The sequence below is a fragment of the Bos mutus genome, chromosome 13, assembly GCF_027580195.1.
Source record: "Bos mutus isolate GX-2022 chromosome 13, NWIPB_WYAK_1.1, whole genome shotgun sequence".
Taxonomy (NCBI): Eukaryota; Metazoa; Chordata; class Mammalia; order Artiodactyla; family Bovidae; genus Bos; species Bos mutus.
Genome location: NC_091629.1, coordinates 63,118,216 through 63,135,687, shown reverse-complemented (window position 1 = coordinate 63,135,687; position 17,472 = coordinate 63,118,216). Strand labels below are relative to the sequence as shown.

General features: G+C 37.2%; 1 protein-coding gene across 2 annotated transcripts in view; it reads left to right on the top strand.

The window, feature by feature from the left end:
* The first annotated feature begins 593 nt into the window (after positions 1-593).
* EPC1 (enhancer of polycomb homolog 1) overlaps positions 594-17,472 on the top strand; it is a 97,623-nt gene continuing 80,744 nt past the window's right edge. Inside the window, exons 1-2 of one of the 2 annotated variants that reach the window (XM_070381886.1) lie at positions 594-648; positions 1,220-1,345. In XM_070381886.1, coding sequence (XP_070237987.1) covers positions 1,343-1,345 — 3 coding nt within the window. In that variant the 5' untranslated portion in view covers positions 594-648; positions 1,220-1,342. Of the gene's footprint in view, positions 649-1,061; positions 1,346-17,472 lie in introns of those variants that run through there. The other variant, XM_070381885.1, reaches the window with a different exon arrangement.

Here is a 17,472-nt window from a genome sequence, read left to right as displayed (position 1 = left end):
TCCTTTTTTTTAAGTTTTCGACTTCGTTTTTATTTAAAAGCCCAGTTGCAACCACCAAATACCTGACTCAGCTCACTACTAGACACAGAGCATCAAATTTCCCAGCCCACTTAATTTGAAAGCCTGCCAAGATAGGTGAAAGACCTTATAAATATGTAAAACAGGAAGTTCAAATTACAGTCAAGTAAATCTCTAGTGATTGATGTTCTTTTCAAAACAATTAAAAAAAAAAAAAACTAATAAAAAGCAGCACATTTTAAAGATATCCCCCCATCCAAGGCTTCACCCGAGTTCAGCCTGGACAATGTACTTTTAGTACTGTATTTATTTTGGATTTTTACCACTTCCTGGAGGCCTGGAGGAGCCACAGTGGGAGGATCCAAAAAAACTCAGTACCACAGCCATTTTGTTTGTAAGGCAGGCTGGTAGGATTCTATCAGTCAGCAAAGGTTTCTGAAACAATTTTTTAAGAAGGAGAAAAAAGTACTCATGCCTATTGTTTGTAACGTAGCCGCTAAAATCATTATTTTATTTGTATTTTCTGCACAAGAGGAAGTAGTAGTGCTAACCCATTCTAATTTTTTTTTTTCAAGGAGTGAAAGCTCCCTGACCTGGAGATGACGTGAATTCGGTGCAAGGCTTCTCTAGGTACCTTTGGGATGTTCAATTTAAAAAAATGTTTTGATGGGGATCATTTTTCACTGGCCACGCTGGTATCCAAAGGAGACCACGACGTTGGTGAATGACAAGCTGCTTAAGAAAAGCGTGCTCGTCCTTAAAAAAAAAATTGCAAGAAATAAAGAATGTGGCTGGAGACATCAAAGGGGGCATTTTCTCGAGCTAGCGCGGGCAGTCGTGGGCGCTATTGTTTTGCAGTGTCACTTGGTAGCGAGCTTCAGACTTTGTCGTTTGGGTGGCTGTGTTTTTAAAAGCCCAGTGTAAAATGGCACTCACACTGCATTTTTTTCCGAGCTGCAGGAGGCGGGGGGAGCGGGGGATAGTGCAGACTGTAGGGACGCTGGCCGCCCAGCCAATCAGAGCCCGCCTGCTTGCCATCGCAAAGTTGTTAACCCCAGAGTCTTCTGGCTGCCGCTGCCTCCTCTGCTTTTAATCTTCGTGGATATTTCTCCGATTTTTTTCCCAAACGCCCACAGATCCTGGGGAAGCCACCCCATGCAGCCACCGATAATGGAAGAAAGTCTGACTTTTTCTTTACCAGATATTTTAAAGATGTTGGAAGATCCATACGCTGCCTGGAGGCTGTTGTTTCTAGGGACACAAGTATCCAGCCTATATTGTTACAATTCTTTTTCCAGAACTGGCTTCTTCTTTGCCTCCACTAATGGTAAGTTTGTCATTTTACAACATTTATGCCATTACATCTTTGACTGAGCCGCCAGCTAAAAAAGGATTTTCATTGTGTTTCTTCTCACAAAACCAGTCTTGGTGTTTTTCTTTAGCTTTGATCTCTGCACATTTCCACCTAATCTTATCTGGTTAATTTTTACCAAAAGAAAAAAAAAATTTTTTTTAACCTCATGATTAAAGCAAAATATTTATAAATTATACTTTAATTACAATGAGCTAAAGGGAACTCAGCTATCTCAAGATGGACTTGTTTTGTGCCAGCAATGTTGGTAATGCCAAATATGTGCATATCCTCTTTATAAAAATTATGTATTACCTAATTTGTCCAGGACTAAATGATCAGCAGGCAAACTATAGATGTAGTTTGGTTTGGTGTGAAATGGGCCTATTGTAGTTTTCTTGATGGATTGCTTAGATACAAACTACAGAAAAGCTGCCCTTGGTATGATGAAGGTGGAGATTGACATAACCGGGTTTATATTAAGTTATGGCTGTTACTAAATAGTGGATCTTTTATTTGCTGATCAGATCTAAACTTGTATTCCATGTTAGTAGTTCCCTGAGGCTCCTCATTAGATAATCTTTGCAGATCTAGCTTGTTTTTCTCCAGAAAGGTACATTTGGGAGACATTTTGTAATTTTTGGCATTTTTCTAGTTTTTTTTTTTTTTTCTATTTGCACACGGTGGGAGATCTTTTTTGTTTTGCATTGATCTGTGTTGGTGGCGCTGTAGCTCTCCTCAACAATTTATGTCAGTTTCACTAAAAGAAAAAAGGAGGAAAAAAAAAAAAAGAGGTGGGGCAACATTTGATCTATTATCTTCTCTCTTTATTTCCTTAAAGAAAGTTTGATTTGGTCGAAGGGAATTATTCAGTTGTATTGTTTTACTGTTTTCTGTGAACTGTGAACTATGGGTGAGAAGAGACACGTCGTCATAACCCGTCAGGGAGCAGCAGGCCAAGCGTGCAGTTTGCAGTTGTGTATTATCTGATCTGATCATCTCTAGATCACAGTTTTTTTCAGTAATAAGCTGTCTGTTTATCTTTTCTTTCCTCAGGAACATTTTGTATTTTTCTTCTATTACAATATCATCCATCCAACATCTTTAATTTAACAAAATGTTTTGAGTTTTAGTTCACTGAATGTTGTAAAAGTTGAATTTCATTTTGAACCTAGGGATTTCTTAAATAACTATTCTAAGTTTCTCCTGGGGATTTTCTAGGAGTTTGACGTATAATAATGCTTACATTGTTGTTTGTTTTATTTTGAAGTGATACTTCAGTTGAATTTATGTATATCCTTGAGCAAATATTTTAGATTGAGATAATTTTTTAAGAATATGGATACAACTGCTTTTAACTTTTAAAATATTGGTATTCATATATCTAAGTGCAGGGTAAATCTTTTCCATCTTTGTTCTTGTTAAGAGTTATCTGATTAGAGAATATAAGATTTTAGGCCCAAAGCCTCCTAAGAACAAAAATGTGTATTACGATATGACATAGTTTTTACTGTTCTCTGTGAAATTTTTAGATATTTATGAAGATAGTAAGTATGTCCTTAGTTGAAAAAGAACATAGGAAAAAAATCAGCAATTGTACCGTAAAACAAATTATTTTGCTAAGTAAAACAAAAACAAATGAGATAGTATCCTAGACCACCTTTTCATATGATTGAATAGATGATTTCTTTAGAGAGTAAACATTTTTGAAGTTATAAAGTATCTTTTTTTCACTTTGAAATATGTAAGTGCTCATTTCACTAATCATTAAAATTTTCAAGTAAAAGAATGTGTGAAAATGACTAGGAATAGTATTTCTGATTTTTTTGTCTCATATTTACTTATCAGTGTTGAATCCTTTCCTTGAACTTAAAAAATAATTATAAATTTTGCCTATATTTTGTTTATACTCTGCTATAAAAATTTGAAAACATTCACTGTAACATTTTATCTCATCATAAAATTTCAATCTTTCCATCAAGATTGGTTTTGACATTATAGATTATTTATAGAGTGAAATACTGCAGGTGTAAATATATTCTCTAACCCTCTGATTGTGCTGGAGAGTTTAGTTCTCTGAAGTTAATCTACTGAATAAAATATACTTCCCAATATGTTTATTGCTAAAATATTCTGTTATTCAGCTGGTGACTTTGTTCATTGAATTTGTGAAAACTAAAAATATTTGTCTAATGAAGCCCCCCTTTTAAAAACAAACTGATTCTGTGAAGTCCATATGTAGCTATGCAATGTTCTTTGTTCTCCTATATCATCGACTATTACATCATTGATTATGAATAACCATTATAGTTGCATCTTCACTTTTTAAAATCTTCCATAGATATTTATGTTAAAGATATTCTTCTATCTATGACTCTTACATCACTAAATAAGGTTTAAATCTGTGAGGCCAAAACAATTCATTGTTTTATATTATTCTCCATTTTTAAATCCACCTTGTGCTTCATTTTCACTCTTGATTCTTCAGACATTTTTTTATTGACAACATTTTGTAGGCATTTAGTTTATGAGTTTGGTGAGATTATGATTAGAATGATTATAATAAACTATGTTTTATCCTGAAAAATCTTATTTATTAAATGTAGTATGTAGGGAACTAACTCAGTTTTTCATAGTAACAGTTGCTAGATCATGAACAATAAAGAATTTTTTTTTAATCTTGAAATGTTATTTCAGTCAACAATTACACACTTATTTTTTTCTGGCACACCTTTTTATCAGAGACAGTAGTAAGGAGCAACATTGACTATGTTAAAATATCGTTATCATTTTTTCTCACCCTGCTTCATCCCTCTGATGGAGGGGAGGGGTCAATGAGTAGTGAAATGGCCAAAAACCAGTTTGCAGAAAAAAGAAATAAATGATGCCAAAGAAACAGAAGATGTGTAAATCAAATTCTAAACAATAAACCTCCTAAATATGAACTTGAAACTATGAGTTTGGTCAATAATGGAAATAAACTGAACATTTTATTAAGACTTAATTTAGTGAACCCACATGATTTCCTAATTTATTCATTTGTATTCATTAGTGTTGCTAAAGATTGGCAAAATTTTCAGGTCAGCAAACCTATTAGGAAAAATGCAGTAACAAAGAGAAGAAACATTTACAGTGATATAAAGATGACATCATAAAATGCTGAAAACATTAGCCAGAACCAATCTAATATAACATGGAATAAACTTTTTTAGGAGAAGGAAAATTAGCTAAAAATTTTGCTCTCTGAAAACCAAGTGGAAGACAGACTTGAAATTGTATCTATTTCTAATTCCACCCTCTTTTTGTGTGTGCTTACCTCTTCTTTTTCTTAGACATATCATTACATGTTTTGCAAAGGAAAAGACAGGGGAAGACAAGAGATCAAATGGGTGTTTGTGTTATGACTTTGTTTTTTATCTTTCCGAAAAGATTCTCAAATGGAAACTCTAAAGGGAAGGAAAACAAAGATAATGATTTCTTTAAGAAAAAGATGAAAGGAATGGCCTTTATACTTGATTTATTCAACATTTATTTCTATTTAGGGGTTTGTTTTATATTTTCCTCCTATTACATGCTACTATGCTAAAATGCTGGGATATAGTATTAAGACAAAGAGGCAAGGATTCCTGCCCTCAGGGAGTTTACAGTCCAGTATGGTTCAACATTTTAAAAATTCTTAAATCTAAGATCTTAGATGTGGGAGGTCCCCATCTGAGAATAAGGGCGAAATAATATTTCTGGGGTAAAGCTTTTTAAAAAAAAAAAAATCTATATAGGGTTTAACAAGTGTCCTTCTGTTCTTCTATTGAAGGACCATTATTTGGGACATTGAAGGGAAAATAGCCCTCAGATTTTAGATATAGCCCTAATAGATGCTGTATACATAGATGGTTAGCTAATGCAAATTACTACTGCAAAGTGAAAAATAAAACATTAAGTAATTTGCTTGAGAAGAGGAGAGGATCATTCTGGTAGTAGGAATTTTGGGTGTGTCCTTGTCAGGTCCATTTAATGAAAACTTTTTTTTCTTTAATGTGTAAAGCCTCATTTTGTACATTTTGCTCTCATTCTCATGAAATAAATGTCAATGTCTATAACAATTATGAAATGAAGCAGGGAAATACAATTTCAGTGTTAAAGGATTACATTAGAATAAAAACATTTTTTTTAATTGTCTGAAATAGTTCTAAGGGTATTTACATGACAAACATTTTTATAATAACCATTTGTATTTTAATTTAGGAAGGTAATATAATTAAACATGTAGTTAATGGTTAATTAGTGAAGCACATCAGATATGGAGCCAGGAAAGTAAGACTGCAGTTATATACAGATGAATTGGAAGGGAAGGAACTATTCGTTAAGAATTCTCTGTGTGTGCTTTAAGATGACCTCCAGAATGAAGTCAGCAAATTATTTTATCATACAGCCAATTAAAATACTATCTAAATGTATTATATCATATAGTTTGCTTTTGTACTAACATAGGATCCTGTGTAAAAAAAAATGAGGACCCTTTATTTCAACTAAATTAATAATGAAGAGTCAGGCCATTTCTAGTCTGGTTCCATAGCTCAACAATGTTATCAAGTTCCTTGCTGGTTTCCATTCTTTTACATTGCCATAATGTCAGCAGTGGCTTTCCTCATAGTCACAAGATGGCTGCTGCATCTCCAAGCATCATATCCTGATACTACAATTTCCAGAGTTTCTCTTAAGCATCTTCTTAGAAGGGAAAAAATTCTTCCCCAGAGGCCCACAGCAAACTGCTTCTTACATTTCTTTGACCAGGTTTGTAGGAAATGCTCATGCCTAAACCCTGTCTCTGGGAGATTGAAGTTACCCTAATTGGTTTAGCTGGGGAGGACCTCTTAAAAAGGTGAATACCTGCCTAGTTTCCAGTACTCAGTGTGGCTAGCTCCCATTTGCTTTGTGTAAACTTTAACTGCTTTGTAAAAACATTCTTCAGTGATAAAACCTGTTTTCATAGAAACCAGACTGGTCATGGATGCTGCTAATTTAGAAAAATAAGCATTTAATGAGAGCTTTCTATGTTCCAGCCTTTAGGATAAATGCTACCTGTATTAAATAGCTCCTTAAATCCTCAAACTTTGGAGATAGAATAATTATTATACCCATTTTATAAATGAGCAAACTAAGCTTAGAGAGGTTTGGCCCAGGTTACAGTTAATGAAAAAGCCGGAGTTTGAACCCGGGAAGTCTGAAATCAGAACCGGACTTCTAACCGTCACATTGGATATTTCTAAATTTATCTTCTGTAGATTGGCATATAGTAAATATTTATTTATTATCTGGTTGTGCCAGGTCCTAGTTGTGGCATATAGGATTTAACTCCCTGACCAGGGACTCAACCTGGACCTCCTGCATTGGGAGCACAGAGTTTCAGCCCGTGGACCAGCAGGGAAGTCCCCAGATTGGCATATTTTAAATAAACTGTATGATATTCCTATTTAAATGAGTCCTCTGGTGAATAATTTATAAGTCTAATAATCTTTTCTTGACATGAGCAATGCTTACCTACATTATCAGTTGTACACATCTGAATTTTTGTATGTCAGATTTGCTGAAGATACATGCACCATATATCATCTCTTCAGGAGCAGCGCCGAAATTCTTTTAGAAGTTACATTTCTAAAATAAAAAAAAAAAGAAGTTGCAATTCTATCAGGAAAAGAAAAAAAAAAGATCATAGAGTAAAGATGCAGGAAAACTTTGTTGAAGTGAGTAAATTCATGATTCATAACACTAGGTCAAAACAGAATATTGGCTTCTGTTTCATAACTTACAAGGTACATTTATGTACAAGATGTTTCCACCTTTTCCATCCTTGGGATATAGGGAAGTTTACCCCTCTGGGACATTTTTGGGGGATTCAATGTAGCCTAGATCAGTGGACCTCAAACTTGAGTGTGTACCACCTAACATACAGGTGGCTGGGCCCACACCTCAAGTTCCTGGATCAGTGGGTCTGGGGTGGGGCCTAAGAAGTTGAAGCTGCTAGATGCTGCTGATGCTGCTGGTCAGAGGATCACCCTTTGAGACTTTGCTCTAGAGAATCAGAGGGTACTTGCCATGGAAAATATTTTGGATTTGAAATATGCCAAACTTTAAAGGATATAAATTAATAATTGGCAAATATATGAGTAAATACATGTGCAGGATTGAATAGGTGGTCAGGATAGCCTCCTTGAGAGTAGAGCAATGACTACATCTTATGTTTCAGCATGAGCATCACATTTGAGATTATTTTTCCAGCAACTCATATTTCTGTTTTTTTTTAAATAGTAATCTATAATTTACAAATTATTTTTAAAAGCAAGTAAAAATAGAACTGAGTTGTGCTCAGTAGCAAGTTACATATGAAAAAGACTTCTGTATCTCATCATCTTGCTGGGTTTTCTCAAGATTTTATCCCACCACCCACTAAAGCCCCATGTTCATTAAAATGACATGGTTTTGATGAGACTAGGAAAAAGAGGCCATCATGCCAGTGACCTATATTTAGCTCTGAAACTCAGGCTACTGCCCCAATCCACTGGAAACTCTCCATCCTCCTAAGACAGGTCACAACCTCCAACTGAAAAACACTCTCAAGTGCCAAGGAGCCAAGAGTTTAATTGCTTCACTGCTTTGAGACTTAAAAAATTTAAGTCTGAAAGCTTTTGCTCATTTTTCACTAAAGTATAAAGTCCAAGAAACAAACCTCCAACATAAATCAGTAAAAAAAAAAAAAAATCAGTGAATTCAATGTCCTTAGCATTCTCAGAAGCCTGAATAAGCATTGAGTTATCCTTTCATCCCATGGAAACCCCATCAAGAAGCTGGAATGAAGTACTCGAAGAGGCAGGTCTGGGCTGTTTTCAGCCATATCATAAAACATCACTCGGCACCTAGGTAATAATAGACTCAGGTCATTTAAAATGGTCTAAATCTGCCAGAACTGTGCTGTCCAGGATGGCAGTCACTAGCCATTTGTGGCTATGTAAGTTTAAATTGGAATTAATTAAAATGAAACATTCAGTAGCTACACCTGGCTGTTGGTTACCATATTGGACAACTAATTTGTGGAAGGCTTCTTAGTTGTTCAGGTTGCTGTAACAGAATACCATAAACTGGGTGGCTTATACACAACAGAAATTTATTTCTCACAGTTCTAGAAGCTAGGAAATCTAACATCAAGTGAAAATAAAAAGTGTTAGTTGCTCAGTCGTGTCTGACTCTTTGCAACCCCGTGGACTGCAGCCCACCAGGCTCCTCTGTCCATGGAATTCTCCAGGCAAAAATACTGGAGTATGTAGCCATTCCCTTCTCCAGGGAATCTTCCTGACTCAGGGATCAAACACAGATCTCCTGCATTGTAGGTGGATTCTTCACCAAGATCAAGATACCAGCAAATTCTGTGTCTAGTGAAGGTCCACTTCTTGGTTTGTAGCTGTGTCCTCACACAGTGGATGGCGTAAGGGAGCTCTCTAGGATCTCTTACTGCTGCTGCTGCTAAGTCGCTTCAGTCATGTCTGACTCTGTGCGACCCCATAGACGGCAGCAAGGGTGCTAATCCCTTTCATGAGGGCTCCACCCTCATGACCTAATCACCCCCAAAAAAACCCACCTCCAAATACCATCACATCTGGGACTAGGATTTCAGTGTATGCATTTGGAGGCTGGGGGATATAAACATTCAGTCTATAGCAGTGTCCACACTTGCAGAAAATTCTATTGGAACTTCACACCACAGTAGGCTCACACTGTGGACCAGTGCTTCTTAACACTGTCTGCACTTCAGTTCAGTCACTCAGTCGTGTCCGACTCTTTGCGACCCCATGAATTGCAGCGACTCAGCAGCGGCAGGCCTCCCTGTCCATCACCAACTCCCAGAGTTCACCCAAACTCACGTGCATCGAGTCGGTGATGCCATCCAGCCATCTCATCCTCTGTCGTCCCCTTCTCCTCCTGCCCCCAATCCCTCCCAGCATCAGGGTCTTTTCCAATGAGTCAACTCTTCGCATGACGTGGCCAAAGTATTGGAGTTTCAGCCTCAGCATCATTTCTTCCAATGAACACCCAGGACTGGTCTCCTTTAGGATGGACTGGTTGGATCTCCTTGCAGTTCAAGGGACTCTCAAGAGTCTTCTCCAACACCACAGTTCAAAAGCATCAATTCTTCGGCGCTCAGCTTTCTTCGAAGTCCAACTCTCACATCCATACGTGACCACTGGAAAAACCATAGCCTTGACTAGACAGACCTTTGTTGGCAAAGTAATATCTCTGCTTTTGAATATGCTATCTAGGTTGGTCATAACTTTCCTTCCAAGGAGTAAGCGTCTTTTAATTTCATGGCTGTAGTCACCATCTGCAGTGATTTTGGAGCCCAGAAAAATAAAGTCTGACACTGTTTCCACTGTTTCCCCATCTATTTCCCATGAAGCGATGGGACCAGATGCCATGATCTTAGTTTTCTGAATGTTGAGCTTTAAGCCAACTTTTTCACTCTCCTCTTTCACTTTCATCAAGAGGCTGCACTTAGAATCACCCAAAAACTTATAAATTAAATGTCTGTGCCCTATCCTCAGAAGTTCTAGCTGATCTCGGTGGAATCTGAGCATAAGTATTTTCTAAAAACTCTCCGTGGGGTTCTAACATGCTGCTGGAGTTGAGGATTGTTGAGTGACCCTATGGAACAAAGCCTCTAAACAAGATATTGGGGCTACCAGTAGATAGTGTTGCTACTTCTCATTTCAGTCTTTCAAAAGCTACAGTCATCTAGGAAGAGAGGGAGATTTCAGATTGAAAGAATAATTGGACAGTTAAACCAGTTCTGTCCACATGTGCTGACTGCTTAATGAATACCAACTTCAGCTGGAAGAAAAGCAGTCCAGCTGCCACTCTTCAATTATAAATTACCTGATGCCCTCAAGAGTAAGTCTTGTATATTGAAAGACTATTCTGAAATCAAGTTATTTAAAAATAATATGAAATGTATTGAAGTTACATACCCAAAGGTAGTTCTTCCTTATGTTTTTAAATTTACCTTACAAATCTTGCAAATTTTAGATATCATGGTCCTTTAAAACTTGGTCTCATTTATGGCATTATTTAATTAAAAACCTCCCAACTTTTTATATACATTTTACCTTTACTACATCCGATTGCTTACTTTGGTACTTTAGCAGGCATTTTCAAGAAGTTAAGAAGGTCTTATCCATCTCACAAATTTAACTTTTAAGTTTATTTATTTATTTTTTAAAATTTGGCTACACTGTGTCTTGGTTGCAGCACATGGGCTTAGTTGCCTGTAGCATGTGGGATCCTAGTTCCCCAACCAGGGATCGAACCCAACTCCCCTGCATTGGAAGGCAGATTCTTAACTGCTGGATCACTAGGGGAGCCCCTCATACATTTAACTTTTAAATATGGTGATTCTTAAGTTCTCTTTAATGTTTCAATGCTGCATATAAAAAGGAATTCTATTTGAAAGTGTACTAAGCTGACCTCTTATTCCAAATGTTGTGAAACAACAATTACATCGATTTAAAAACATTTCTTTTCTTATTCTAATATTCTTTATGAAGTTAAAAGATTCTTACCTACTAAGAAAAGAGTTATATCCTACCAAAAAATTAGAGTGTTGCCTTCTCCAGTTTATTTTTTTTGTCTACTGAAGTTTCTTGATGAGCACAGGTTTTGATTACAACACAATTAGATCCCTGTCTGAGACACTGTGACATAATGAACCTATTTATGTTCACTGTATCAAAAAAAAAAAAAAAAGTATTCTCAAAGCCTATTTTCCTGAGATATTGTCATATCTTTACCTTTTTTTCAGTCAAGTTAGAATTGTTGGTCCCCACACAAGTGGCTGCATCAACTGACAAGTATTTGGATTCTGCATTTCTTAATCTTTTAGAATATATATAACTGTCCTCGAGAGACCTTTGAACTTGGCAGAGTACTACAGTCCTTCAGGTTATGCCTTGTAAGACAATCAGCTCTTGCAGATATTAACAGATAATTAATTGACACTGAATCTCTCTCTTGGCTTTTGTCTATGTGGTCACAATTTCTAAGGCAATTCTTTTAACAGTTTTTTGTTTTTGTTTTTTTTTTAACTTCCAGATAGCTCCCTAGAAGCCTCTCCATACACATTTCTGTTGAAGACATCACAGGAACATTTTAAATACACATTTCTTATGTTTTCACTGGGCATGCAGGATCTTAGTTCCCCAAATAGGGATTGAACCCATGCCCCCTGCAGTGGAAGCACAGAGTCTTAACCACGCACGGGATCACCACTTCCCCACTGGGGAAGTCCCTAAAAACCCAGCTTTGACAGATCTGAATTCCTCCATCAGCTCTTTATTATGCCTATAACCTTCAGACAGTTACTTAATTGTCCAGACCCCCAGTTTCCTCTTCTGTGAATCAAAGTGATCTTGCCTACCCACCTGACTGCTATGAGATTTGCATTTAAAGCACCTAGAGTAATGCCTGACATGACAAAGGCACTAAGTTCATTTTTTCACAGGTACCTCTGATTTCAGGGATCAGAACTGCCCTTACATTCTGTGATGGAAATTAAAACGTTCACCTCACTCTGGTGTATAAAGTTGTTGCAGTATTCGAGAGGTTCTCATCATCCTCCCCATGTCCTTTATGAAGTTGATAAGTCAGTTGCTCCAAGAATTAAGGTTCCTCTGTTAACTGCTCTTCACTCATTAAATAAATCCTTATTGAGATTCTACTACATTAAAACAACAACTATATTGGACAGAGTCTGAAACGATTAAAGGGAAAACGGAAGAGAAGCATTTGGGAATTGGAGGAAACTTCATGGAGCAAGTACTTTTGACCAGAGCTTGGAAGGTGGGTGGGCTTTCAACAGGTAGAAATTGAGAGGAGACTTTCAAGTAAAGAAAGTCGTGAGAACACAAGCAAAGAGGAGACAAAACACCGTGGCACTGGGAATACCAGCTGGAAGTCCAGTGTGGGCAGAGAGTAAGCTGTGATGTGGGGGAGCTAGAGGCTGGGGGGTGCGGGAAGGGACTTGGGAATCAGGATGTCGGTCATTACCCATCAGACATCAGTTCAAAAACGTAAGTGCCCTGGAAATGGTGATGGGATAAATAGGAAGGAACTACCTCTTTGTTAATAGACATCTGTTTACCCATTAGCCTGGTAGAGGAAAACTCCAGTGGTATAGATCTCTAACCAGATTAAGTTTTGATGGGAAGAGTGAAAAAGGTTGAAAGTTTGGGACAGTTTTCAGTGAAGTGTGGACGCTGGGCGGCAGGGGGCAGCATAAGAGCACTGAAGAGCTGAAAGAGCGCATAAGGGATTTATTTGCTTGTTTACTATTTCTTGACAACTGTGAGTTTATAAGGCTACTTCTATTGATAATAACTTAGTGTTCATTTCCCCCAAATGAATAGAAATTTAAAGAGAAAAGAAAAATAACAGGCTGGCTAGTGGCAGAATGACATTGCCGTTCATTTGAAAGCATAAACATAGACAGTTGTCTATATATTATTTGGGCTTCCTTTGTAGCTCAGCTGGTAAAGAATCTCTGTATTATTATTTCCTTTCAAATGCGTAAGAACTCAGAATTTTGTATAAAATGTAAAAGTATACATTTTGGGACTTCCCTGGTGGTCCAGGGGCATTGATTCTGTGCTCCCAATGCAGGAGGCCTGGGTTTGAAGAATCCCTGGTCAGGGAACTAGATCCCACGTGCTGCAAGTAAGATGTGGTACAGCCAAATATATAATTTTTTTTAAGTATACATTTCAATTGGAAACATGCTTTTATAAGACTCTTTAAGGCTTTGCATTTTTTTGGAAGCGCACTTGTTCAGCTATACTACATTAAAGGAACTAGTGAATAAAATGAGTTAAATAAGGAATCGAAATTTTAATGTACATTCTATTTTACATGCCAAATATGTGGAATTTCAAATTTTGGATTTTCATGATTATACAAATTTTATTTAAAAAACTATTTTTTCTATTATATCTTAAATTCAAGAATAACCACACTAAATTTCATAAGATTTTCCTGGCATAATTCCCTCATACTAACCTTTCTTAAAATTCTGATGGTTGGTGATATTAAGAATGGAAAATCGGAAGGACTTCCCCAGTGGGCCAGGGGTTAAAATTCCGGGCTACCAGCGCAAGGGGCTTGGGTTCCATCCCTGGTCAGGGAACTATGATCCCACATGCCATGTGGCGTGGCCCCCCAAAAAATGGAAAATTGGAATTTCCAGGTACATTCTTTTTCAGCTCTGGAATTTACCACTGCAAATGCTCCATTGCACTCAACAGAGAATCCCTCTCTCTCTCAAGAGTGTGAGGAAGATGGCATCACACTGCTTCACACGCTGCGGGAGGAACATTCCCTCTCTGTTCCTTCATGATCCTCTCATTGTCCATCGTACGCATTTAGGTCATGATCCCTGGGTAGGTCCTTCATGTGCTGCTCTTCGCTCCCTCAGTTCACCTTGTCGTGTATGCTTCTTTGCATATACAGCCATAACACCTTTTACTTGTCATCTTAATAGCCACAGAAATTACTTAACAAAATTTTTTATTGAAGTACAATATAGTTGATTTACAATGTTAATTTATGTTGTAAAGCAAAGTGATCCCATATGTATATATATATATATATATATATATATATATATATTCTTTTTCAAATATTCTTTTCCATTATGGTTTATCATTGGATATTGAATATAGTTCTCTGCTATACAGTGTATGTTGTTGTTTATCCATTCTATATAAAACAGTCTACATCTGCTAAACCCAAACTCTCCTTTCGTCCTTCTGCCAATCTGCTCCCCCTTGGCAATCACAGCTCTGTTCTCTACGTATGTTTCTATTGCAAAAATAGGTTCATTTGTCATATTTTAGATTCCACATATAAGTGATAGCATATGGTATTTGTCTTTCTGACTTAGTATGAGAAACTCTAGTTGCATCCATGTCATTGCACATGGCATTTTGTTCTTTTTTATGGCTGAGTAATATTCCATTGTATATATATTCACCACATCTTCTTTATCCATTCCTCTGTTGATGGACATTTAGGTTGCTTCCACATCCTGGCTATTGTAGATAGTGCTGCTATGAACATAGGGTTACATGTGTTCTTTTGAATGAGAGTTTTGTCTGGATATATGCCCAGGAATGGGATTGCAGGATCATATGGTAATCCTATTTTTAGGTGTTTGAGAAACCTCCATAGTGTTCTCAAACAGTGGCTACACCAACTTACCTTCCCACCAACAGTGTAGGAGGGTTCCCTTTTCTCTACATCCTCTTCAGCATGTGTTATTTATAGAGTTTTTAAATGAATAGCCACATAAATTGATGGCTGACTATTCCATGATTGTTAAATACTGATTTCCAACTTTATTATGGAAAATCTGAAATGATGAATAAACTTTTGGTTTAAGATAGTTAACCTGAAAATTAGTTAAGTATCATGAAAAGAGATGAAAATAAACTACTTTGTGAAGTAAATTTATGACACATTTCCTGTATATTTTATTCAAATCATTTGTAAATCTGAAAATAAAATGATATAAAATTATTTTAAATGTTCCTTTCAAAACAGGATATTCCAGAATACACACACAAGACATACCACCCTATTTGCTTTTATAGGAATTAAGTTCATTAAGGGCAATAACATTTTTTTCTTTTGTGTCTCCCATGGTTCATAATACAATGCTTGCACGGAGATAGGGCCCAATAAATGAAACAATGTCAGAAAAACTTATACTATGTAAAGCCTGTTTTTTTCATTTTGATTATAGTTGCTTTACAGTGTTGTATTAGTTTCTGCTATACAGCAAAGTGAATCACTTATACATACACATGTTGGTGTTCGGTCACCCAGTCGGTTCCAATTCTTTGCAACCCCAGGAACGCAGCACGCCAAATTCCCTGTCCCTCACCATCTCCTGGAGTTTGCCCAAGTTCATGTTCATTGCATCAGTGATGCCGTCCAGCCATCTCATCCTCTGATGCCCTCTTCTCCTTCTGCCCCTCTTTTTTTTTTTTAATATCCCTCTTTTTTGGATTGCCTTCCCATTTAGGTCACCACAGAGCACTGAGTAGAGGTCCCTGTGATATACAGCAGGTTCTCATTAGTTATCTGTTTTATACAGAGTGTGATATGTCAATTCCAATTTCCCAATTCATCTCATACATAACCTTTTTTTTTTAATCTTTTAAAAAATTATTTATTCATTTGGCTACACTGGGTCTTTAGCTGCAGCATATGGGATCTAGTTCCCTGACCAGGGATTGAAAACCCGGACCCCCTGCATTGGGAGCTTAGCGTCTTAGTCAAGGAACCACCAGGGAGGTCCTCACATATAACCTAGTTTTTTGATGTAAGATTTAAAGGTACTCTTCGTACTTTCATCATACTTTTCAAATTGTTAAATTGGTTAAATTGTTACTATTGTTGTTCTTCTTGTTGCTATTTGGTATTTTCTGTCAGTGCTTGGATAATAATACTGTGTTGTTTTTTTAGTTTATTACATAGAAATTGTCTGCACTTTTCCAGTGAGAATATTAGCCTAGTTGCAGATTTTTTATTTTGTTGTTCAGTTGCTCTGTGGTGTCCAACTCTTTGCGACCTCATGGACTGCAGGACACCAGGCTTCCCTGTCCTTCACTTTCTCCTTGAGTTTGCTCGAATTCAGGTCCATTGAGTTGGTGATGCCATCCAACCATCTCATACTCTGTTGCCCCCTTCTCCTCCGGCCCTCAATCTTTCCTAGCATCAGGGTCTTTGCCAGTGAGTCAGCTCTTCGCATCAGGTGGCCAAAGTATTGGAGCTTCAGCTGCAGCATGTCTTTCCAGTGAATAGTCAGGGATGATTTCATTTAGGATTGAACTGGTTTGACCTCGCTGTTCAAGGGACTCTCAATATTCTTCTCTAGCACCAGAGTTCAAAAGCATCAATTCTTTTGCACTCAGCCTTTTTTATGGTCCAACTCTCACATCATGGTCCAACTCTCACATCTGTACATGACTAATGGAAAAACTATAGCTTTCACTATATGGATCTTTGTAGGCAAAGTGATGTCTCTGCTTTTTAATATCCTGTCTAGATTGGACATAGTTCTTCCAAGGAGCAAGTGTCTTAATTTCATGGCTGCAGTCATTCTCCGCAGTGATTTTGGAGCCCAAGAAAATAAAGTCTATCACTTTTTCCATTTCCCCACCCCCATCTATTTGCCATGAAGTGATGGAACCTGGGTACCATGATCTTACTTTTATGAATGTTGCATTTTAAGTCAGCTTTTTCACTTTCCTCTTTCACCTTCATCAAGAGGCTCTTTAGTTCCTCTTCACATTCTGCCATTAGAATGGTGTCATCTACATATCTGAGGTTATTGATATTTCTCCCTGCAATCTTGATTCCAGCTTGAGCTTCATCCAGCCCAGCATTTTGCATGATATACTCTGCATAGAAGTTAAATAAGCAGGATGATAATTTCCAGTCTCGACGTACTCCTTTCCTGATTTGGAACCAGTCTGTTGTTCCATGCCCTGTTCTAACTGTTGCTTCTTGACCTACGTACAGGTTTCTGAGAAGCAGGTCAGGTGGTCTGGTATTCCCATCTCTTTAAGAAGTTTGTTGTGATCCACACAGTCTTTCATTACCAGACTTAATTATTTTGACCATTTCTGCTTTAGCTTTTGTTTCAGTTTGTTATCTTTTTTTCATATTAATTATGAATCTTTATTTTTCAGTTTTAATGGTTTTTATATTTCAGTTTTTTTTATTTGTATGCTACATGGATTTCTCAGCTCACATTTGAACATACAGTGCAAGACTAGGGCTTCCCAGGTGGCTCATTGCTAAAGAACCTGCCTGCCAACGTAGAAGACGTGGGTTTCATTCCTGGGTTGGGAGATCCCCTGGAAAAGGAAATAGCAACCCACTCCAGTATTCTTGCTTGGGAAATCCCATGGACAGAGGAGTCTGGTGGGCTACAGTCCATGGGGTGGCAAAGAGTCGGTTACAACTTAGCAACTATACTAAAAACAATGGCAAGACTACTT